A 25,366-nucleotide genomic window follows, 5' to 3' on the forward strand; every position below is an offset into this window, starting at 1 on the left:
TTGGGCTTCATTCAGTTATTATTAGCGGCGAAGCTACTCTAAAATTCCAAATGGCCGTCCGTCTGTACGTCCGTTAGACATGAAATGGTAGAAACAAAATTTTCTTGGCTCCTATTCAAGATACACGGTTGAAAATAATTTTCAATATTTCCATTATTAAGAAGCATAATCGACTGTAATACATCCATGGCGGTCTGATGGCTTTTTTAGCAGGTTTTTGGCTATTTTTGTATTTTTCACATTAACCCCCCCCCCCCCTATCTTTGGTGTTTTAAGTCTGATTTTCAATTTTCAGCAGCGGGGCAGCTACTGTATAGTTTGAAATGTCCAGTTCATGCAGAAAGAGAGGGGACTTAATAACTTTGGGGGAAAATTTATTTTAAACCAATAAGCATCAAGATCATAATTTACATAATTTCAACTGTCGTTGGGGGGGCAACAAATTATAGAATTAACAACTTTTGATCTGCCCCCCAAATTTTAGATTTATTTTGCTTGTTGTTTAATAGTTTATACCTTATTTCTGTCATTATCCTATCCCTTGAATATTCTTATTTTTATCAAATTACAAAGAAATTTCTTTATTGCCACCCATTATTAATAGGAAGTATGTCTTATCAATATTAATTAGGTTTTTAATATGTAGTTGATAAGTTTCAATATAGAAATAATCATAAAAAAAGGTAATGTAAGTTTTATTGATTTATCAATTTTCAATCAGAAAATGATAGTTTGTGTCAATAAGGATCTCATAAACGGCCTAACAATTTGCTGAATTGACAGATTTTTATTTGTCAAGCACTTTAATTAACATTCTTCCAAACTAAAATAGTCTAAATTTTAATAAACTTAAAAAAATGTTTATCTGTATGTCTTATAAGATCTCATAAACTGTTAAACTGTTTAAAAAATTGTCTGAGAAGGTCAATGACAGGTTTTAGTCTATTTTATATCCTCGACAAAATTTCTTATTAATTTTTATTCAGCATATATCTTCTGAAGTTTAGTAGGATAAGATGTCCAGTGCAGAACCTCCTCATGACGAGGAGGCTGCTGTAAATGTTGTCAATGAATTGTTAAAAGATCTCATAAATTCTGTTGTAGAACTTAATGAGGTAAAGTTAACAATTTCAATATTTTCATTCAAAATATAAGTTTTACAGTTTATTGTTTAATTAACAGATATAAATATTTTTATTGTATTTAATAAAATATACATTATGTAAAGGAAGGAACAATTGCTGTTGGTATGTCTGACCAAGTTGAAAATGGTGGACATATGTCTAAGTTTGATGAAGAAGAGAAAACATCAAATAAAGTATTTATAAAAAAAATCTTAATTTTTATAAACCTTACATAAATTTTCTTCGAGACAACCATCTGAGCACACAATTACCCTCAAACTAAACAAAATATCTTTTGGGGTGCTTAATTTGCTTTTTTTTTTTTTTTTTTTTTTTATTATTATTATTTGATTCTTTATTTGTCTTAATTATATACATAAAAAAGTTTACATCTGAATTATAAGAGTTATTATAACAATATTAAATAAAGATTAATTTGCATTCTTGAATAACTTTTTATTTGAGTCATTTTCCTAAAAAGCAATCACCTAATTCACTGATAGTTGATAAAGAGAACAATGAATATTTTCCATAATTTACATTGAAATGAATATTATAAGCAAAAAAAAATATTTTTAAAGGGTGGTGAAGATTCTTCTACTGAAGAAATCGCTGTAAATATTGTTATCAATACTGCAGCTGAACAAGTTGTTTTAATTAAGGTATTTTTGAAATAATTTACATTCATTAAAGGTAGCCTGCAAGAAAAACATTGATTTAACTGCTAAAAGACTGCCACAAGTATACCCCAAATTGAAGCCTTAAGCTTCAAAAAAAATAATTTGTAGGCCACACCACACCCCAAGGATGTTTAGGTTATAAAAAAACATTTAAATGGTTTTGACTGGATGTACTGGGTAAGTTCAGAACATGATTTCCCTGAATTGAACTTGTAGCTCACCATTGTTGAAAATTTTCAAATTATATTTTGTTAGTACAAATTAAACATTATTTCGTATCAAGGAGAGAAACAATCCTCCAGGTCTGACTGAGATAGAAATTATTAATGAAGAGGTAAGTTCGTGTTTTTTTTTAAGAAATAATCTAAATTAAATAGAGGGTGGGGCAAAATAGTTTTTAAAATTAATTTTTTTATAGGTAAGATAGAGAGCTTTGACTTCATGACTTATTAAGTTTAGTAATTATATGTCGGCAAGAGTTGATTTTATTAGGATACCTGGTCTGTGTCGGTCGTGGTGTCAGGTCAAAGTTGGTTAGTTGGCACCAAAATTAGGAAAAAATTTAAATAAATCTTAATTTCTATTATTTAATTTTGACTTTTGTGTATAAGATAGAGACCTAATTTTTTTTTGGTGAATACTGAGCTAGATATCAATGAACATCTGAGAAAAGTTATATTAGAATTAGTTAGTTTGTGATATGTTTACAATGCTTTACAATTCTAGGCACAATCCAAATTGGAGAAGGAAAATCCCAGGTGAAAACCAATTACCACTTTTAATATAATTAAATAATTTGCATGTGTTTGTGTTAAGAAAATATAATAAATTAGGAATTATTCTTTGCAGATAGGGTTGATCTCCTTAATTTAAAGTATTAAGAAAATTAGAAGTATTAAAGAATTAATTTAGAAATAAGAAATTTTAAGACATTTAAATGGAAATGGATTTTAAAAATCCCACTGCAATATTCGACCAGCATTCAAATCTTGATCTTTAATGCTTAATATTTTGTATTGTCATTAATCTCATTCTAATAGGTTTAGATTATTCATTAGAAAAGTATTAGGTTAATAACACCAGAAGAAATATCTTCAATAGACCCTTCTTCAAATTCTGCAAATGCATCTGATTCTGCAGTATCTACCATTGAGGTACATTGTATTAATTCTCAATACTCATAGTTCCAGTTTTTTCTTACAATAATTAAACAAATTATATTCTTCAGTTCAAGACGGAATATCTTATATTGCCTGTCAAGAATTCTAAAAAATTATTCCCCAGGCTTACCAAATGATATTAAAAAAAACAAATTAAACAATTTTTATCTCTTTAAAGGAGAAGTCTGAGAAGGTTCCTTATCAGAATGAGGAGATTGCATTAAATATTGCCCATGAGTTGATAAATGATCTTATTACTTCTGCAGTAGAATTCTGTGAGGTATCAAAATATTAGTTTTACAGTTTATTGTGAATAATTTTGCAATCTATAATTCATAATTGATATATGAATAAAATAAAACTGTAATTGTATGCAAATTATGAAATGATTTATTTATGTCCAGGAAAAAATAAATCCTGTAGGCATATCTGACCAAGTGAAAGATGGTGGGCAACATATGTCAAATCTTGATGTAAAAGGGGGAACACCAAAAACAGTAAATAAACTATCTTTTATTGTTTAGTCTGTTTTTTTATAATATTTTTTTGCTTATATTAGCTAGTCTACAATCAATAATTCTTGTTGACATAATTTTTAAAGTAACAATATTACAACACTGGCTGGTTAAGCCGGCATAAGGAAAACATAGCGTAGTAAGTTACTATAAGGGATAATTGGCTGAAACGAAACATCACTCTAAGCGTCCAGCTAAAAACACAATGTCTCCAGCCAAAGATTTATCAGTATTTTTAACACATGTATCAAATAAAATTTAAAAAGGAAATTCAATTGTTAATAACTTGAATGACAAAAAAAACCTTTTTGTGTAATTATCAAATAAAAAAAAATCAAACCAAAAAATAATATTTAAAGTGTGGTCAAAATTCTCTTTCTGAAGAAGACAGGGCTGTTAATATTGTCATCAACACTACAGCTGAACAAGTTATTTTTATTAAGGTATTTTTGAATTCCTTTTAATAAAAATATCATAATGTGTGGCATTTGAGAAAAAATCACTTAAAAGAAGCCTGCAAGAAATACAGCAATCTATCTGCTGAAAGGCTGCCAATGGTAGACCCAATACCCTAAATTTGAAGCGTTCAGTTTTAATAACAAAAAAGTTGTAGGCATTTTATGTACAATGAAAGTTTTGAAAAATTTCATTGCTCATGATGGAAAATTTAAAACTACTTAGCCTAGAAACAAATTATAAGCTTATTATCATCATAAAGAGGTAGTTTCACGAAGTGCATTTGAACTTAATTTAGTGAACCGCATATTTTTTCCTAGTTAATGGGTTAAACTACATTTATATAGCATATATTTGAAATAAATTCAATTTTCTACCACGTAGTTTTTAAAATATCAAGACTTGAAAATTGTCTTTTTGTGATATATGCAATTTAAAAAGACGATTTTCAAGTCTTCATATTTTAAAAACAACGTGGTAGAAAATTGAAATTCTTTCAATTATATGCTTTATTAATGTAGTTTAACCATTTAACTAGGATAAAATATGCAGTTCTCTAAATTAAGTTCAAATGCACTTCGTGAAACTAACCCTTTGGGTTGCCAGTAACTAATTATATAGTCAAAACCATTAAAAGTAAAGTTTAACTTGCGTTGTACTGAGTAGTATTTCCAGCCAATCAATCACAGCTGAGCTTGTATTAGTTTTATTTGTTTCTGTGGTAGGGGTGAAGCGTTTCAACCCTACAACGCGAGTTCGATTCAAAAGAGCCCCTAGCCTTAAGGATTCTATCAATAAAGTACTACAAGTAGTTACTGTTTAAAAGATATATTTGAACTTAATACACATACAACAATTTAATAGCTTATATAAAAAACAGATTACAAATGGGTTAGGTAGAGAAGGGTGTGGGGGAGATGGGGGGGGGGGAAGCCCCATCCAGGTGAACAGTAGAGGGGTAGGCTCCCGTAGGGGGGTAAGGTAGACGTCCCCCGGAAAAGGGTACGTTGCTGGGGGCATGAAGTAGGGAGGGGGGTGTATAAGTTGACCGCTGTCTCTGAGGATTAAACAATGGCCAAAAATGGGCTGGCTAGAATTGTGATAAGCTGGGGATTAGCGTCTGGGTGTTATTTGGTAAACACGGAGCATCGCATACTCTGGAAAAGGCTTGTCTGTATGCCGCCTACCACAACCTCCCCTTCAAGGGCTGCGGGACCATCGGGACATCAGGCCTTGAACCATGGTGGGCGGCAGATTCTCCCTGGGGCACAGCACGGTGTAGGACAGCTTGGGCCACACATGCCCCTCGGGATACTTGTTGCTCAGTCTGGCTGTGGTTGGTGATCAGCATGGTCAATTCTCGGTTAGCTCGTAGCTGAGGGTTGGTGATGGTCAGGCCTCGGCGCTGGAAATTCTGTCTGGTCTGGAGAACTATCTCTGTCTCAGCTGGCAATTTGACCTGGAGGCCCAAGCTCACTCTGGTAGCCACTAGAGGGGGGACGGCGATGGAAGTAGGCGCATAGAGCTCCATGGGTGCGCCCGCCTTGTCCAGGTTACTGGAGGCCTTGGCTCCAACTCTGGTGGGTATAGCTGTCATCTGGAGTGGGCACATTGCTTCGGCTTCTAGGGTCTTGGACAACGCTGGCAGGTGGTGGTGGCAATTTGGCGGCCCCCTTGTCTCCCCTAGGGTTGTCGTGGACAGGGGCAAGTAGGAGACTGGCAGTTAGATCTTCAATGTAGGGGTAGGTCCGTTCTCTGTGTCAGAGGTCAGCGCCAATCTGAAGGTCCGTCGGGGGTCTAGCTGCCCTCTGGGCAGGCAGCTCCCCAGTCCCTGCTGCGAGGGGACTACAGGTACCACATCCTGAGATCTCTCCCCTGGTGACCTGGCACTCTGTCTCCATCTGGGCTAGGACAAGGTTTTTGACCATTGGGCTTGTTACTGGGTGCATCTCCTCTCTCTCCCCAGGCGACGGCGGTGGCTTCTTCAAGTTTGCTGCAGGTGGCTGATGTCGGTATTCCTGGGTCCCACACATCATCAGCTGGAGGCGTAGGTTTTGGAAGGTCTCCCCTGGCTGGCACGTTCTTCTTGGCTGGCCTTGGACAGGGGTGACCACTCATTGGCAGTTGAGGGTAAAGTTGGTGAACCCTTCCCAGGAACAGGCAGGTTGGTCGCCACTGGGTCTGTGCAGAGGCAGGCGGCCGATCGTCTCACAGGGGCCTCTAGGCCTCTTGGGGAGTGGTGTTCTGCTATCCCCTTGCACCTATGACCCAGTCCACAGCTGGGGGTGGTGGCCTCAGCTAAAGTCTCCTTCGGTTCATCTGGCTGGGGCCCCAGCGCCCAAGCAGGGTCTCCAACTTCTGGCAGATCCCTGTTGGCTGGTTTCCTGGGGGCAATGGTGGTCACTCCTCCTCTTGGCTCGTACGGTAGGTCTGATCTCTCCATGGCGGCAACGGTTGTTGCCCCTCTCCTCTCCTTGGTGGTGACAGGGGTCACCTCTCCTCTCATAACATCTCCCATTGGGGGGCTTGTCCCTTGGTGGCACTGGGAAAGGGCAGGTTGAGATGCTGCAATGGCTGGCAGCTGCTCGGGGCTGGCCTGTTGATCACCCTCTGGCCTGTCCTGGGGGTCTGGTACCTCTCTCGTAGGCAACCAATTCTCTGGCATGGGTTTGAACCCCCTGAGCCTTGGTCAGGGGATCTTCTGGGTTTCTGTGATGGCGCCAGATATGGCAACGGGCTGGATGCCTGGACTCTTCTACGCTGCCATATACCACCGCTGCTGTACTCAGTCGCTGACTTTCCAATCCGGGTGAACATTTGTAAGAACGTCGAGAGATGTAGGGGTAAGAGCCAGGTACAACCACTCAACATTAACAATACAATGACTGGCAGCCAGGCGGTGGTCATTGATGCCAGGTGGTTGAGGGTCCCAAGCTGGCCATCCCTGACTTCTTGCTGCACGGTGGGACGTCTCGTTTATCCAAGGCAGGCGATAAGCTGGGTCAGGTGACCAGGTAGTTGCAGGTCCGAGTGAAAGGACACGGTTGCAATGGGGCCTCCAGGGGCAACCCTACCGTATGGGGTTGACGTCACAGGTAGCTTCCCCGGCGGGCAGTCCTGAGGCTTGTGGTTGGGGTCCTCCCCAGGCCTTGATCCTGTGGGGGCCTGCACTCTCCTCAGGGGGGCTGGTTCCCCCTTACTCCTGGTGCCAGGTGATGGCCTCTTCCTACGGCCCTGGGCTGTATCAGGCTGGAGCTTCCATCCTCCTGGGTTAAAAGGGTAATTGACGTCCTGGTATTGTCCTGGAGCCCTTGGTACCTCCATCTTGAGCATGGGGTCTGTCTCCCAGAATTCAGTCTTGTCCAGCTCCAGGTCCGCCTGGAGTCCTACAGATTCTCCCCTGGCATGTAGACGTTGGGGTGGATTTGTGGAAACCTCCAGAACATCAGGCTTGACTAGCTCCCCAGCCACAGGGAGGCCAGCATCCAGTAGGAGGTAGTGCTCCCCTTGGTTTACCACCAGGACTCAGAAGGTACAATGAGGTACTCCCCAAATTGCTGCGCTGGGACAGCCAAGCGGATTGCGGCCTGAACGGGTCGGCCAAGTAGCTGGACAGAGGCCATCGTGAGGCTGCAGGCCGGTAGGGTGACTTGCTTGGCCGTGATCAGCGGGGCCGCGTGCCCATTCAAGGGGAACACGGCGTTCAAGGTGTGCGTAGCCAGCCGCAACTTGCGGGTCCGAGTGAAAGGACACGGTTGCAACGGGGCCTCCAGGGGCAACCCTACCGTACGGGGTTGATGTCACAGGTAGCTTCCCCGGCAGGCAGTCCTGAGGCTTGTGGTTGGGGTCCTCCCCAGGCCTTGATCCTGTGGGGGCCTGGACTCTCCTCAGGGGGGCTGGTTCCCCCTTACTTCTGGTGCCGGGTGATGGCCTCTTCCACCTTGGGCTGTATCGGGCTGGAGCTTCCATCCTCCTGGGTTAAAAGGGTAATTGACGTCCTGGTATTGTCCTGGAGCCCTTGGTACCTCCATCGTGAGGCTGCAGGCCGGAAATTACTGCAGACCCGGGCATACAGTTGCCGGGGTCTATCATTTCATTGACCTGCACGTGCTGGGCAGGGTCGTAAGTGGGGAACCGCACCCTGATGTGGAAGGGTAAATCCTGGCCACTAGACAGGGGGTTCTCACTTTCCGCTGGGGTCCGACGGAATTTCAGCGGCGGCCGGGCCGCAGCTATGGTGCCCTCTCCTACCATGGTGGGGGCACAGAGCTCCAGAGGCTGATCTGGAAGCGGTGGCAGCAGGGAATACTCGTCCTGCAAGCGCCGTGGGTTCGTGTCCTGGGGCTTGTCCCAGCTACACAGGTGGATCTGGAAGCGGTGGTGGCAGGGAATACTCGTCCCGCAAGCGCCGTGGGTTCGTGTCCTGGGGCTTGTCCCAGCTACACAGGTGGACCAGCTACTCAGCTGTCCGTCGCAGGGGGCACGATGGTGCAATTCTCATTGGTGTCCTGGGGGCTCGTGCCCAGCAACACACTCTCAGGGGGACCAGCTACTCAGCTGTCCGTCTCGGGGGTTAGGCCTTACTTGTGTCCTGGAGCCTCCCAGCCACACATTGCCTTCTCAGGGGGACCAGCTACTCAGCTGTCCGTCTCGGGGGTCTGGTCTTACTCGTGTCCGGGCACTGCCCAGCCAACACGTTGCCAGTTCGCAGCTATTTGGCCTGCTTCAGCCAGTAAGTGGGCATGTTTCAGCCAGTAAGTGGGCATGTTTCAGCCAGTCAGTGGGCATGTTTCAGCCGTCAACAGTTATTTGGCCTGCTTCAGCCAGTCAGTGGGCATGTTTCAGCCAGTCAGTGGGCATGTTTCAGCCGTCTAACGCACGATAGATTTTGCTGCTCTCCGCGGTTCTGGAGGCCCGCCTGGTCTCGTAGATTCTTGGGGGGAGACCAGCTACTCAGCACTCTGTCTCATGGGTCTGGTCTTTGTGCCCTGGGGCTTGTTCCCAGCTGCACGTGCCAAGTTAGAACCCGCTCTAACTGTATGGGCTAACACTTCCAATCACCACGGCAGTGCCCCTATTGCAGCTACCCAGCGGTGTGGCAAATGCTGTACTAAGTGGTGTACAATTCCCCAGTAATTGCGGAAAAGTACGTGGACAACACTTCCAACACTGCGGTATCACCCCAAACGTGACTACCCAACAGTGTGGCAAATGATGGACACCTCTGTGGTGCAATAATTATGCTCCTTCCTAAGCACAGTTGTTACACCCCATTGTGCAATAAAGAAAAAAAAATTATATAATTGAAATTGGGGAATATAAACATCATTCCCTCCCCCCCAAATTAGGGGTCATGCATAAAGAAATTAGGGTATTGTCTAGAATCAAGAAAATCATGAAAACTAATGTTTCTTATGTCCCACTCCCCCATATTATATAAGTCTTTTTAGAAAAAAAGTTTAAGTTAACATGAGGTAAGCAATTATATAAATATGAGTGATAAAGTAGTCACTATAAAGATAAATGTCAAGGGGTTTACATTAATTAAACAATATCTTATGTAAAGGAAAGAAACAATCCTCAAAGGGAGTTTGAGATAGAAACTGAAGAGGTTAGGTTACATTTTTTCTTATTATTATCATCTATGAAGGAAAGGAAAGAATAAATCCTGTCTAATGACAATGTTGAAACTTTTCCTCAAGTAAAAACATCAAATACATTTAAATTTTTTTTACTTAATTTGTGAAAATTACATTATTTTTTATCATCATTTATATAAGCTCAGATAGAGTATGAAGATCAAAAGATCTTATTTCTCAACAACAGTCTAATTTTGACAATACAATAAAAAAATTTACACTCCTTTTGAATTTATTAGAAGGGTTGACTTTTTTTCCCTTGACACCCTAATCCGCTGTTCTATAGGATTGCATCAGTGGGATACAGTGATTTGGTGCTTGAAAAAAAAGTAATTGTCTGAAATAACTTAAGATCTTAAGTTCTTCTTATATATGGAAGTTTAAATGATGTCTCTATACCTATATATAATTATATCTGTATGTAGCCTGATGGAAGTCTGAATGATGTCTCTATGTCTATATATAATTATATCTGTATGTAGCCTGATGGAAGTCTGAATGATGTCTCTATGTCTATATATAATTATATTTGTATATAGCCTGATGGAAGTCTGAATGATGTCTCTATGTCTATATATAATTATATCTGTATGTAGCCTGATGAAAGTCTGAATGATGTCTCTATACCTATATATAATTATATCTGTATGTAGCCTGATGGAAGTCTGAATGATGTCTCTATGTCTATATATAATTATATCTGTATATAGCCTGATGGAAGTCTGAATGATGTCTCTATGCCTATATATAATTATATTTGTATGTAGCCTGATGGAAGTCTGAATGATGTCTCTATGTCTATATATAATTCTATTTGTATGTAGCCTGATGGAAGTCAGAATGGTGTCTCTGTCTATATATAATTATATTTGTATGTAGCCTGTTGGAAGTCTGAATGATGTCTCTATGTCTATATATAATTATATTTGTATGTAGCCTGATGGAAGTCTGAATGATGTCTCTATGTCTATATATAATTATATTTGTATGTATCCTGATGAAAGTCTGAATGATGTCTCTATACCTATATATAATTATATTTGTATGTAGCCTGATGGAAGTCTGAATGATGTCTCTATGTCTATATATAATTATGTTTGTATATAGCCTGATGGAAGTCTGAATGATGTCTCTATGTCTATATATAATTATATCTGTATGTAGCCTGATGGAAGTCAGAATGGTGTCTCTGTCTATATATAATTATATTTGTATGTAGCCTGATGAAAGTCTGAATGATGTCTCTATGTCTATATATAATTATATTTGTATGTAGCCTGATGAAAGTCTGAATGATGTCTCTATACCTATATATAATTATATCTGTATGTAGCCTGATGGAAGTCTGAATGATGTCTCTATGTCTATATATAATTATATTTGTATAGAGCCTGATGAAAGTCTGAATGATTGCCTGCAATGTGATGAGGACAAGTCTGGTCAAATTTTTCTCTGGTAGAACAAGGTAACTAAAACTGAGGACTGCATCATACTAAAATTGTCATCAAAGTTATTAATATTTACAAAGAACAAGGAATTTGCTTTATGAATAAAACAGACAAAAATCAATAAATACATAGTTGGAACATGAGATAAAAGTTTAACAATAAAAGGGTTGTTTGTTGTTATTTGATTAAAATAAATGCAGGCATCTAAAGGGATAAGACAATGGCCGATGAAATGAATTATTGTACATCCCCAATGATGATACACAAAATTACCCCTTCTGTAGTGTAAAATTAGGGATTGAAATGTTTAAAAACTAAACTTAATAAACCAACCAATCAAATTCATTCATAAAGTCCCCAAAATTTTTAAGCCAATGAATATGAAAACATTATTTTAAACTATGGGGACTAGTGTAATAAACAGCCCATTGTCCCCTCTCTCTTCGGGTAAATGAATGGTAATATACAGATCTGGCATTAAAAAGTATAAATTTAACTATTTTTATACATTTTTAGAAGAAATTTTGGAATTATCAGCGAGATCTACCAACCCCCGGATACTATTTACAATATGGAACACTGCTACTGGTATGGTGACTTGTAATAACTGGATACCTAGACATCTACTACTATTTACAATATGGAACACTGCTACTGGTATGGGGACTTGTAATAACTGGATACCTAGACATCTATGTACTACTATTTACAATATGGAACACTGCTACTGGTATGGGGACTTGTAATAATGGATACCTAGACATCTACTATTATTTACAATATGGAACACTGCTACTGGTATTGGGACTTGTAATAAATGGATACCTAGACATCTACTACTATTTACAATATGGAACACTGCTACTGGTATGGGGACTTGTAATAACTGGATACCTAGACATCTACTACTATTTACAATATGGAAAACTGCTACTGGTATGGGGACTTGTAATAACTGGATACCTGGATATCTGACTCCCCAATTTCTAATTACTGATGCCTCTGATATGAAATAAACGTACTACTATGGTGGCTGACAATTGATAATTAGATCAAATCAAATCATTTATTTTATAAAAACTGAGACAGCCAATACCATGATATCTGGTATCTCCAATACCTGTTTACCTAATCCTATTTTTATGACCTGACCTGCCAAACTAACATATCTGATACCTGTCTTTAATGTATGTTTTCTAACAAACCTACTAAACCAATTAAGCTATCAACATTATATTTTGTATACCTGGTCTAACTAGAATAAATTTGTAAAGCCCTTGTCTTTTTACTTTTTTCAATGATTATAACAAGGATAATTACTTGCAGAAGTAGCAAATATGTTGGAAGGGATAAGCTAACAGAAGACCTACATTGAAGGACAGAAATCAAGGGCATAGATTAAGATACATAAAATGAATTAAAAACTAATATTGTAGTACCTCATCAATTAACCCATATGGGAGGGTATACTGTCCATGACACTCAGAGGTGCAGGTCCAACAACCCAGGATAACTAAGGGAAGCCAAATGTCTCCTTTTCTTTCCAAACACCGGGGTATTAGGTTAAGTTAAACCAATCAGGCAACTCTTTGATTGCATAATCTTTGTCTGAAGAAACCAAAATGTGCATGGTAATGAGTTGTGCCTGTTTTGGGCCAAGGCATTCCTTCTACTCTAACTATTAATGTTACACATCTATATAGCAGTAGGAACTATTTTTAACATGATGTCAATCTGATGTCAACTCCAAAAAGATCCTTTCTCTACAAAAAAAAAACAGCTATGATATGCAAGAAAAGAAAAAATCCACTTATTTCACTAAAACCTTTTAGAACAACAGTAAATTAAATTTGATACTATTTCCAACTAATATTAAAATCAGTTGTTAAAAGTGACTAAAAAGATGTTTAAAATCAGTCCAACTTCCTTGGATATTTTTTAAAAGCAAAGTTTTTCTTTAAAATTTGGTTGGTCAATGCATTCATCTGTTAATTTTGATCATTTAGAATTTTTATATCAACTTAAACTTGGCATTTTGATTGCTTTAGTAGTAAGGTAACAGTTTAGAAAGAGTAGCAACTATATAATCATTACCAGAATTTCCATTATTCCATTTAAAATATGTTGTTTTTTAACTTTTTTGACATAACTTTTTTATGTGATATAATTATCAAATTCATCTCATTTTAAGAAAACTGATTTCTAAACCAGCATTGCACAATTCTATAAGCAAAGCATTTATATAACAAAGTCCTAAAAATGTGAGTATGTCTTTAAACATTATCCTTTATTATTGCAGTTTTGCAACGATTTACTAACAATTTTGATTAGACTTTCTGCTTATTCAGTTATGACACTCTACAATAGTTAATGCTTTTTGTCCTATAGTTTCAGAGATTTGCTCTAAAGATGTTGCCATCCTTAATATAGTGTATCGGAAAGGGAGTGATACAATATGCTTAAATATGCTTCATAATTGTAAAGAAAATGCTGATATCAAATTTCTATGATTATTTACAGGAACTAAAAGTGTAACCATTTATGAAAATAATAATATTGATATAACTATATTTGTAAAATAAATGCTGTAGATAGTATTTAAAAATCTAATAGCAAGATGATATATTCATTTAACATAATTGATTCATAATATAAATAATAATAATCAATCAATCCTTCAACCAAAGCAATTCTGTTCTGAAATAATGGTTATATAAATTTGAGTAAGATTAGAATTAACATCAGATACTGGATGATATAAACAGATAAATTATATAATTAAAGATAAATAGAAGATCACATATAGAAAGGTAGCAAATAGATATTTCTATATAGAGTTTAGAGTGTCAATCAAATACTTTCTATATTATTTCTATAGTTATCCTTCATAAATTAAATAAATAAAGTACATTTGTAAGCACAATTGAACAAAGGTATGACTATCTCTTATGTAGCTTTATTTTTTATATTAATTTAATAAAATGTTTTACCTTGTTGCAATTAAGACTTTACTCAATCTCACTTCCTTTCTTAGCCCCTGAATAAATATTTCATTATTAAATTAAATTATATGGATGTGTATATATTATATTAAGCGGGGTATGGAAGTTGAACAAAAAAATTTCTGGGGAAATTTTTTTCTGTAAGCAATTTTTTTTAGCAGGGTGATATATTGAAATATATTGGTTCAACAGTTAGCAAGAGCCTTTAATACACACAGATATAGATCCTGTTACTTATAATTCAAGACTGCACTTCAATATGATAACTTTATCATATGATTTGTAAAGTCTAGGTTAAGGTATAGCCAATAAGCAAAAACAATATTTGGGGGCAGATACAAAGGTCATCATAACTACAAAACATATTGCCTCAAAAATTATATAACCTTTTAAAAAAAAAATTTTAATTAATTCTGGCAGACTGTGTGTGATGGTAAGAAGAAATTCCTTGAAAAAAAATATAACTATGAATATTAAAAGTTAAAAAAGCTCACCATATTCTCTTAGTATTTCTATTAATTCTTTTTTTCTTTCTTCTTTTTCTTCTAGAAATTTTTAAAATTCATCTAGAGGTTTTTTTGACAGAAAATTAGCACAATAAATTATAGTATCATAGTTATGTAGCCTAAATGACATTAACACCATTTATCCCCCCCCCCCAAAAAAAAAAATAAAAATCATTCCCTCAGTCCAACCCCCCTCCCAATAAGAAGCCTTAACTTCATTTCCCCTCAGCCCCCTATCAATAACAAGAAAAAAGGTTTTAAAAAGATATACTTTAAACCTATAAAAATGTATAGGCTTACCATAATATTCATTGAACCAAGATTCTTCTTGAAGAGCATAATCCAACGATGTATTACCTATTATATTTGTTGATAGTTATGTAGTCATGATGACATTAACACCATCCCCCCCCCCCCAAATATAAACCATTCCTTCAGTCCAGATATTTATCCCCCCCCCCCCCCGTCTACTAATAAAAAGCTTTAACATCGGTGACTGAAGTGATCCAATTTTTTTTTTAATATTTCTTAAGCTCAAATTAAAAAGTAGAAGGGTGTGTGATGTATAGTCCCTTTCTTCCTGATTTGAGAGCAATGTATGTATGTTGTAAATTAGCTTTTAGTTCTTGTGTCAACCGTTTCGGAGCAAGTCATTGCTCTGCAACTCGGCACGAACATAAAAGTGAATACTTGCCATTATAATTAATGTTATTATTGTATGTTTAACTTGTCTTGAATTAATACACTTTATTAGAATATTTAGCTGTTTATTCTTGCTATTACTACACGTCATTTTGGCGCAGTAGTGTAGTACGAACCTACGGCTCAGATTTTCTTTTAATTGTATTATTTCTTTGCTTTGGTTTTGTTCAGGAATTTTTGGACGCCATGAAGGTGGACATTGATTATTACAGGAAGTTGTCACCGGTGGAGAAGGAGGAGTATATGTTCGAATTTATGGTCTCGTTGCAGAGTGATATTCATTCCAATGGGGATATGCTGGTTAATCTGACTGGTCGAGTGGCACCGCTGGAGGCGAAAGTTCAGGAGTTGACGGATAAGGTTGATACTAATAGTGCTGCGGTTACTGGACTGGCTACTCGGATGGACGATTTAGAAGATCGTCTTGATAAGGTGGTAGTGCCTAGTGTTGATAATGATATCAAAACCGAGAATGTGACAGTTGTGGATGAGTTTATGACTGGCCAGCAGCGAATTCTGGAAAAGATTGCTCAGCAGAATAGTTTGAATGACCAGCAGAATGGTTTGAATAACCAGCAGGATGGTTTGAATAACCAGCAGAATGGTTTGAATAACCAGCAGGATGGTTTGAATAATCAGCAGAATAGTTTGAATAACTCTATGCCGTGGCAGAGGACGGCTGGAGGATCTGGAGGATCAGAGGAGAAGCCTAAATTGTTTGCTAGTGGTTCTCGAACTATTTTTGGTGGAATGCAAGATCATGAAGATAAGATCATAAAACTTTGGGAGTTGTCTAGGGTTGATGCTGTGGATAATATCTACAATGGAGTTCTCATGTGGTGGCCAGCCCTTTCTGAGGTTAAAGCGGAGGATTTTAATACGCTCAATTTTTTTGAAGCTGGACTGAGTGAATCGCAGGTTAGTTGGTGTAAATCTCTTGTTTATGTACCAGATAGATCTTTGTATGTTTCGCAGGGGGAGGAGAATGTTCATAGGTACAATGAAACGTGTGCTAAACTTGATGATCAGTTCAGAAAAAATGCGCCTGAATTTTTGGTTGACGATGATGTGATTTTCTTTGATGATTATTTGGAGAGGTTTTGGATGACTACTAGACGTTATCATATGACTAATCATCAAGTGTGTAAGGAAATTTTGTTTGAGAAGTGTGTGGGTGTAAGAACCGCTTGTGGTTATACACTAAAACCTGCTGATATGGAGAATAGACGATTAACATTAAAGGGGTACTTGTGTAAGATGCGAGAGACATTTTTACCACCCGACATGAAAAATGTGTGTAAAGATGCGTATTTGAGTGTTAAGCAACATGAGAATGATAAGATTGATGCATTTTTTGATAAGATACTATCTTTCTGGAAACGTGCGTATCCGAAACCAACTGATGATATGTTTATGGATTTCTATTCTCAAGTGTGTAATGTGATCTTATCTCCACTTTTGGCTAATCAGATGCGTCAATTTGCGTTGGATTTGGAGCGTGACGGACAAGTGCGAATGATAACGAAGTTTCGGACAGAGTTAATAGTTAAAGCACAACTGATTGTTAAAGGACTACAATTTAACCAAATTTCAGGGTCAATGGCTAGAGGATGTACAACAAACCAGATGGCTTTGGCTAAAACGATGGTTGGTGGCGTTGGTTCCAAGTCAAATCCTGTAACTATTGATCAGGTTAGTGATGAAGATAATTTGTCATACGAAATAAATCAATGTGAAATTGATTTAGCTGATGAATTTGGCGGACCAGCTGAACTTATTCCTTTAATTGGCGCAATTCAAGGTGGTTTTATTTGTTATTATTGTAACAGAAAAGGTCACATGATGAGGGATTGTTTTGATATTAGAGATAAAAAGTTGCCTAATCCTAAAGGAAAATACTTTTTGCGGTGGGGAAACAAGCCTTTTGTTCCTTATAAGACGGGGCAAAAGAGTTTTAAAAAGAATGAAAATAGTATTGATAAAAAGAAATTGGTTGGTGAAATTGAAGGAGAGGTGAATGAAGGGGAGGATACGAAGGAAGTGGCGTATGTAGATGGTTTAGGGGCACGTGATTATGAAGATGATCTTGTAGCGGAAGTCGAGGCATGAAATAATGCTATTATAGATGACATTTTATGGTATTAATGTTTTGTATGTATTATGATCATTAAAACCTTATTCCATTTTCTACTTGTTACGCGGCATTGTTTTGATTTATGCGCATTGTAAATAAACAACAACAAAACAAAATTAATGATAAAGAGTGAACGGAGCAACTCTAATTTTGTGATAATTTATTTTGATGGTTTATTTTGAATTATGAAAAGATAACATATTGTTTATAAACGTATATGAAATTATGAGATTATGTTATAATGGAAATCAAAATAATTAATTTAGTTTTTGATTATGTTTTGTTGAAATTAGAAAAATTCATTTTTGTTTCAGACTGTTGTGGAGTCTAACAGAGATAAGAATAATAAAAAAGTGAAAATAAAAAAAAAACGAATTAGGAATACAATTTTGTAAAATTGCTATTGACAGAATATTAATTTGAATTTAAAATTGAATTAAATTTGATAAAAATGTGAAATTAGATATTTAAAGTATTAAATTTTGATGAATTGTGGAAAATTGTTTTAAAAGTTGAGTCAGTTATTGTGGTTTTAAGTATTTAATTTTAAAACAATTATATTGCGATTTAGTAATGTTGATTCAGCAAAATTTTTTATGAAGCTTAGAATTTCATGAAGCAAAATTGTTATAATGCATTAGATATAATCGTGGAGTGGTCTCTCTCTATGAAGGAAGGGAGGGGTTGTCTCTCGGAGTTGGTATGCGCAAATATGGTGGAGCTGTCTCTTTTGTTTGAGGAGAAAAGGGGAGTGAACATATTTGCAAAGAAGTTTGCACTATCTCTCAGAGCTGGTATGCGCACATATGAATTATATATGGTGGAGCTGTCTCTTTTGTTTGAGGAGAAAAGGGGAGTGAATATATTTGCAAAGAAGTTTGCACTATCTCTCAGAGCTGGTATGCGCAAAATGGGGTGGTGTAGAGAGGTAGCTGCAATGATTATCAGGCGTGGGGCGTTCCATGCGCAGAAAGTTGAGCTGCGCAGAAAAGCAGAGCTGCGCAGGAAGGTGCTCTCAGGTATGGAGATATATAGTTAGTTGAATTTCAACTTTTAAAACTTTCATACATCAAAGTAGTGTGCAGGCGATCAGTTGTTAATCTAATAATAATAGTTTTATTAGGTAATATTTTATTGAATTACAAAAGAATTGAATTTATGGTATTTAGAAAGATTAATTTGGTGATTGATTTTTGATTCATGTTATATTTCTTAATACAATTTCTTTTATTGAATGTGTTGCAAGTTTATTTTGTTCAGTGAAAACATTTAAATATGGCATCTAAAATAATTGTATTTTATTTTAGATTGGCCGAGAAGAGTATTTGTGGTGGTTGAGAGATACTGTCATCATTATTTATTTGATGGTGAGTTGTTAAGAATTTAGTTTATGCTGTTAATATTTGATTAATATTATATATATTTGCTGCTCGGAAATTAGTTTTGTAAACAATTTGTTATATATATATATTAATACCGATATTAATTCTTAGTTAAAGTGATTTATCTATTAATTGGCATCTAAAATGTTTGTAATATTTTAGATTGGTCGGAGAGAAGTTTTGCTGATTGTGGATTAAGAGATATTTTTGGGACGTTTCTGTTGGCCGGAGAGAAGTTTTGTTGATTGTGGATTAAGAGATATTTTGGACGTTTTCTGTTGGTGGATGAAATTTTGTCGGTGAGTGATTTGTTTTATTCCGTTATTCTGTTATTTGTTGTAAACAGCTGGATAGTTATTTGATAGAAAATTGGATAGTTACAACCTCATAACTGCTGGTGTTGGTTAGATAGCTGTTTTATAAGTTTCATGAAGATTCTGAGATGGCGGCTGGAGCGGCTGAAGTCTACGTTCCAACGAAGATTGGTGGCATGGAAATCTTGGCTTTAATTGACAGCGGCAATGCACGAGGCTGCCTGATATCTCAAGTGTTGGCTAGAAAGCTTGATTGTATAATTGAAGAGACGGATTCGAAAGCAACAGGCGTGCAGGGTTCCAGCATCAAGATTGATGGTGTTGTTCGAAATGTTGAATTTCAGATTGGAGGTCACAGTTTTCAAGAAGATTGCTTTGTTATTTCTGGCATGACTGTACCTATGAATCTAGGCAGTCATTGGCTGAACAAAAATCATGTGAAGACGATATTTGCCAAAGATGGCAACAGGATTGAGATGCATGGAATCAGTGTGAATTTGGTAGCTAAACGAAAAATTGTAGTGAAGAATTTGGTTCATACGGTTCTGGAGAAACTGGAGAAGGCAAGAACTAAGAAACCTGAGATTAATGTAGCTGAGTTGCAAGACCAAAAATGGATTTGTTCATTGAAAAATCGAATAGAAATTCCAGCATTAAGTACAGTGGTGGTAGAAGTTTCAACTAAGGGAAATATGCCTGAAGGACAGTTGTGTTATATAGCTCCTAGACAAGGTTACTGTAGCCGAAATAACTTGTTGATAAATGAAGGAATTACGGAGGTGGGAAAAAACGGTAAAATTATGACTAAAATTACGAATTTTGAAACTGTTAAGAAATCTGTTCCTGCTGGTACTTTGGTTGGAAATCTGTTTTTAGCGGAGAAGATAGCGATGCTGCAAGAGAACAGAGTTAAAGAAGATGTGTCAACAACATTAAAGAAGATTCGTTTTATTAAAGATAAATTGAAGTTGGATAAAGTTCCGTTTTTAAAAGATAATGTCTCTTTAAAAGGAAGAATAGTTGGTTTGTTTTTAAAGAATTTTAAGGCGTTATCGATTGACCCTACGGATATTGGATCTTGTACTTTGGAGGAGTATGACATTCAGTTAGTTCCTGGAGCTCAACCTTTCAAAAATAGAATGATTAGACTTAATCCTCATCATGCAGAGAAACTAAAAGAACAGATTGATTTATGGTTGGAAACAGATGTGATAGAAGAATGTAATTCACCATTTAATTCTGGAATCTTTGCTGTTAAGAAGAAAGTGGGAAACACTAACGAGGTGAAAGTCAGGTTTGTCCTGGACTATCGCTCGTTAAATGAGATAACTGAGAAGATATGTTACCCTTTGCCTAACATTGGTGAGCTATTTGACAAACTTGGAGGAAAGAAGATTTTTACATCTATTGACCTTACTTCGGCGTATAACTCAATGCACTTGAAGGAATCTGCCAGGAAATATACAGCATTTTGTTCTAATGGACGGCAGTATTGCTTCAAGAGGCTACCGTTCGGATTGACCAATGCCCCAAGTGCATTTGTAAAATTGATGGATAGAGTAATGGATTTGAGTCCTGAATTAAGGGCATTTTGCCTAGTTTATTTGGACGATGTTCTTGTATATAGTATGAATGTGGAGGAACATCTGGAGCATCTGAATACACTACTACGAACATTTTGTGAAGCAGGCCTCAAGATTAATCTTGGAAAATGTACATTGTTTGCAGAGGAAGTGAAATTTCTGGGTCATATTATTAATGAAGAAGGCATATTCATGGACAAAGCATATATTGAAAAGATTAAGAATTGGCCAGTACCTGAAACAGGTAAAGATATTCAAAGATTTACTGGTTTCATAAATTATTATGGTTCATATTTCAAGAATTTTTCTGATATTACGGCACCATTGAACAAATTCAGAAACAGTAGTAAAATAGAATGGGATGAAAAAAGTATGGAAGCTTTTACAAAGACTAGAGAATTGTTCTGTGAAGAAATAAGTAAATCATTTCCGGATTGGAGGATGGAGGCTGAACCATTTGTGTTGGATACAGATTGGTCTTCTACAGCTATGTCTGCAGTGTTAAGTCAAAAACAAAATGGTCAAGAGAAAATGATATCGTGTTGGTCACGTGTTTGTTCAACTCATGAAGCCAATTATGCAGCGCATAAAGGAGAATTATGTGCATTAGTGAATGCTGTTGAAAGATTTGAATGTTATTTGAGACACAAGAAGTTTATCGTGAGAACTGATTCAGCTGCACTGAAACATCTATCTACTTGGAGGCAGAACGGATATTTTGTTGGTCTCACCATAAGGTGGATAAACTTTTTATCCACCTTCAGTTATGAGGTTGTACATAGGCAGGGCAAGATGCATACTAATGTTGATATATTGTCACGTACTGCATTAGAGGATAGTAAAGATAGGATATCTAAATTATCGACGGACGAACAAGGAGAGTTAATATTGGATACTGTATATCAATTAGAAGATCCTAAATTGTGTCTTATTGCAGGAATTGGAGCAGAGACGGCCAGTCAAATAGCGTCCAGATTGAAGGCGAGAGAATTCAGTCGTAGTCTGGAGAAGGATCCTGTTCTAGTTGAGGTGAGGAAATTCATTGTAAATAATGTCAAACCCACGTCCAGAGAATTGTCTCAAATGCCTTATCGTGGTAAACAAATATTAAGGTTTTTTGAACATTTGAGTTTTAAAGACGGTTTAATTATTTTGACTTCACCTATGCGGCTCCAGAAGGAATTTCAATTTATAGAACGGGTAGTGGTACCTATTGGAATGTACAATAAAGTTTTTTTGTTAGCCCATGCAGATGTTACAGCGGGACATAGGGGTTATTTGGAGACTTTGAGCAGGATTAATCGTCACTTCATTTTTCCCTATGTGTCTAAATATGTAGCGGCGGCAGTTGCAAATTGTGTCATTTGTTTGAATAGACGTAAAAAACCAAAACATAATCATAATATAGAATTTTCTCCTTTGGCTGGGGAGGCTATGGCAGAGTTGGCCATAGATGCTATAGGTCCTTTGAATGAGTGTGAATATAATGGAGTCATTTGTAAGCATATTTTAATAGTAGTTGACAGTTGTACTAGATATGTGTGGTTGTTTGCTATTGAAGATGTTAAAGCTGAAACAATTATTGAATGTTTGAAGTTTAATTTATTTTCTGTTTGGGGATTGTGCGAGAGAATCAGGACTGACAATGCACAAAGTTTCAAATCGAAAGTTTTTAGGGAAGTTTGTTTAAGGTTGGGAATTGAACAAATTTTTATCCCTCCCAGATCAGCTAATTCGAACTTTAGTGAAAGATACAACCAATCGGTGTATTTGTTTCTTAAGACTGATTTACGTTTTCAAGATGGAGATTGGGCTCATAAACTTAAAGCTACACAATTTTGTATGAACACTTCTTTTAATCGGAGGTTAGGATGTTCCCCGTTTTTCAAGATGTTCCTAAGAAACCCTAAACTTCCGCTTGACGCATTTGATCCTTTAACCCGCACGAAAATTAAACATATGAATTTTTCAGAGTTATTGGAGTGCCTTGACAGAAATTGGAGAACTGGACAAGAGAGGACTGAGAAGTATTTACAGGTAGAAAATACAGAAAGGATAGGTCGGCCGATAGCTATAAATTCCTATTGTTATATTTATTATGACGTCACAACGATTGGTGTAGCTCGTAAACTCTGTTCATTATGGGTGGGTCCGTGTCTAGTGACAAAAGTAATTTCTGACAGTTTGTTCGAGGTTCAACCCCTAGAAAAGTGTAGATTGAAAGATAAAGGGGTAAGAATTGTGCCAAGGGATAAAATATATGTTATTGAGAGTACTCTAGACTTGACTCCAGATGAAAAGATTGACTTAGTGATTACAGATGAGTTTTTCTCTGTGGACAATACCTTGAAAGTAAACTATGACTTTCCCAATACTTTAAGAAATTTATCTTGTTCAGGCGTTTCTGAAGAGGAGAATAGTTGTGGCGCTAGTCCAGAGGTGGTTGGAAGGCGGAAGGATGGACAGGTAACACCAGATTTTTTGGAGAAATCTTTTTTGGGTGTTGGGTTGTCACAGCAAAGGTCAAATGTATCTCAGGATAATGAAAATTTAGATGATTTAGTTGAGGATCTTAGTGATACTTTGGAAAGTACTCATATTTCTGACAGTGTAGATACGAATGATACAACTGATAAAACTAAGTTAGACTCTACATATTCTACTATTAGTAAAGATAGTGTAGATACGAATGATACAACTGACAAAACTAAGTTACACTCTACATATTCTACTATTAGTAAAGATAGTGTTTTTCATGGAGATTATGCGTCTGAAAATAGTTTAATTGACAACAGTTTGGGTGTAGAGGATATTAACATGGAATCTGCTAGAGAATTAGAGTCTCGAATGAGTATTTTAGAGGACACTTTTCCAAAACTTCAAAGTAAAATTGTAAACTTGGAGCAGAGAAGGGGAAGTGTTAAACAAGGTAGGGATGTTGAGGAGGATGAATTAGATAGATCATTAGATAATGCAAAATCGCAAAAAATGTCTGAAACTATTCCTGTGAAAGGTCGTCCTAAAGGTTCTACAAATGAAGTACAATTACAAAAATTGGATGAAGATAGATTAGAACGTTATTCTGTAGCAGATGTAGTAACTCGGAACCTCGCAAAATTGATTAAAAAATAATATTTGTAATAATTTGTATAATATTTGCAGGAGAAGAGATTACCATGATAGCCGTCGGGAGCGTGATGACAAGCGAGGAGGCGGCGGTGGTGACAAACATGACCGGAATAGACGAGATGGAGATCGTGGTATGCGAAAGAGGTCACCTGACGCCTGTAGTTCAAAAAGTTCTGGACGTTCTGGACCAATACCTGTGAAGAAATCCAAGGATGATAGAGGAGTCAGGTATTTGGATATTTTGTTATTTGTTGTTGTGATGCAAACCTATTGTTGTATTATTGTTGGTGGTATGTATACGTCACAGGATCCACGGTTAGCGGCTTATGATTGTTCTCAAATAAGTGATGTTGAACTTAGATCAGCTGCCTGTTTGCATGATAGGATGGAACCGGTCAGATCTGTGGATTTTATACTGTCGGAGGCTATTAGTTGTGAGGTTAGGCTAAAATTGGAGCGCTGGTTTTGCGGCACTGCGAGTCATGTGCACGTATTAGACGTGCCACATGAAAAACAGGTAGAGTTGAGTATGGATGAATGTAGGAGGGTTTTCCATTCTGGCAAGTATCAGCATGATGGTATTAGTTTCAAAGTGAACATAGATTTGCCAACTGTTCACAGCTTTACGGTTAATGGAACATTGTCACCTTTTTGGGATGTTGGTGGTGAAAATATCCAATGCAAGACACTGGGAGTATACGCGCATAACATGTGGTTCAACTTAGGTTTTGCTATTGGGACTTTGCATATATTAGTAAAAAATACTCCAGTTTTGATCAAGGGAAATGTTGTTATGGATTATGATAAAAAGACGATTGTGGCGAACTTTGAAGAAAATCATTTGTGGGCAACATCAACTTCACCTTATTTTCCGTATGTAGTACGAAAACCGGCCAGTAATTTTAAGGTAGTTTTTCAAGATACATTCAATTTAACTACGTGGAATGATCAACTTTTTGTTTCTAACTTGGAAAGGAATATTTTAGTTAAAGTTATGGGAACAGAGAAACTTACTTTGCAGCATCTGGATTTTAATATTTTTGTAACAGAATTGGAGGGTATCAAGTTTTTGGAGGAACCGAAGGCAGCTGTTAGAAGTTATTTTGGGGATTTGTTAAAACAGGAGGCCAGGTTTGATTTAAATGCTATGTTTTTAGCTAGTAGAGAAAGGAATGAGAGAATGTTGGAATTTTTTAGTATTTCTAGATGTGCTCAAACAGAAGTTAGATCAAATGTACAGTTGCATCATGGGTTCAGAATTATATACCTAGGAGAGATTGCTAAGTATGAGAAATGTACAGCGGTTGAAATTCCAGTAAAGTTAGGTGTGGATTATGGATGTGCAGTAGGACATTTGTTGGTGGAATATAAAGGTGAGACAGTTGGGATACAAGAATATAGTAGAATGATTGTTACAGAAGAGGACATAAAATTGTTGAATTGTTCGCAAAGTCCGGTATTTTTGAAGTTGACAGCTAATTTGTTCATTGGGAATCAGGGGCAGGGACTCGAAATTCTTCACATTGCCAATGAGAAATCTGAACACGTGGGACAAAAGATTTTTCTGAGTGATGAAAAGGTGTTTATTGCTG

The 25,366-nt window shown here is 36.9% G+C and overlaps 3 protein-coding genes across 5 annotated transcripts in view; 2 read left to right on the forward strand and 1 right to left on the reverse strand.

The window, feature by feature from the left end:
• EndoA (SH3 domain containing GRB2 like, endophilin-A) overlaps positions 1–25,366 on the forward strand; it is a 125,476-nt gene that overhangs the window by 19,147 nt on the left and 80,963 nt on the right. The window lies entirely within an intron of this gene.
• On the forward strand, positions 691–11,678 carry LOC145306741 (uncharacterized). 2 transcript variants are annotated; one of them, XM_080149032.1, is made up of 12 exons: positions 691–1,115; positions 1,229–1,318; positions 1,706–1,786; positions 2,088–2,138; positions 2,531–2,562; positions 2,874–2,958; positions 3,143–3,244; positions 3,369–3,461; positions 3,839–3,922; positions 9,502–9,546; positions 10,965–11,039; positions 11,539–11,678. In XM_080149032.1, exons 1-11 carry the CDS (start codon positions 1,017–1,019, stop codon positions 11,031–11,033), a joined length of 831 nt encoding a protein of 276 aa, XP_080005158.1. In that variant the 5' UTR covers positions 691–1,016; the 3' UTR covers positions 11,034–11,039; positions 11,539–11,678. The 2 variants fall into 2 exon arrangements, with proteins under 2 accessions (XP_080005158.1, XP_080005159.1); XM_080149033.1 differs by lacking the exon at positions 1,706–1,786.
• Positions 13,614–25,366, reverse strand: part of LOC145307261 (uncharacterized) — a 29,701-nt gene continuing 17,948 nt past the window's right edge. The window contains exons 14-17 of the mRNA XM_080149629.1: positions 14,831–14,887; positions 14,519–14,569; positions 14,013–14,059; positions 13,614–13,719 (exon numbers count right to left, since the gene is read on the reverse strand). Of these exons, the coding sequence (XP_080005755.1) occupies positions 14,031–14,059; positions 14,519–14,569; positions 14,831–14,887 (137 nt within the window). The 3' untranslated portion in view covers positions 13,614–13,719; positions 14,013–14,030. The remainder of the gene's footprint in view (positions 13,720–14,012; positions 14,060–14,518; positions 14,570–14,830; positions 14,888–25,366) is intronic.

The sequence above is a fragment of the Acartia tonsa genome, chromosome 15 (assembly GCF_053477335.1).
Source record: "Acartia tonsa isolate MP-2025a chromosome 15, ASM5347733v1, whole genome shotgun sequence".
Classification (NCBI taxonomy): domain Eukaryota; kingdom Metazoa; phylum Arthropoda; class Copepoda; order Calanoida; family Acartiidae; genus Acartia; species Acartia tonsa.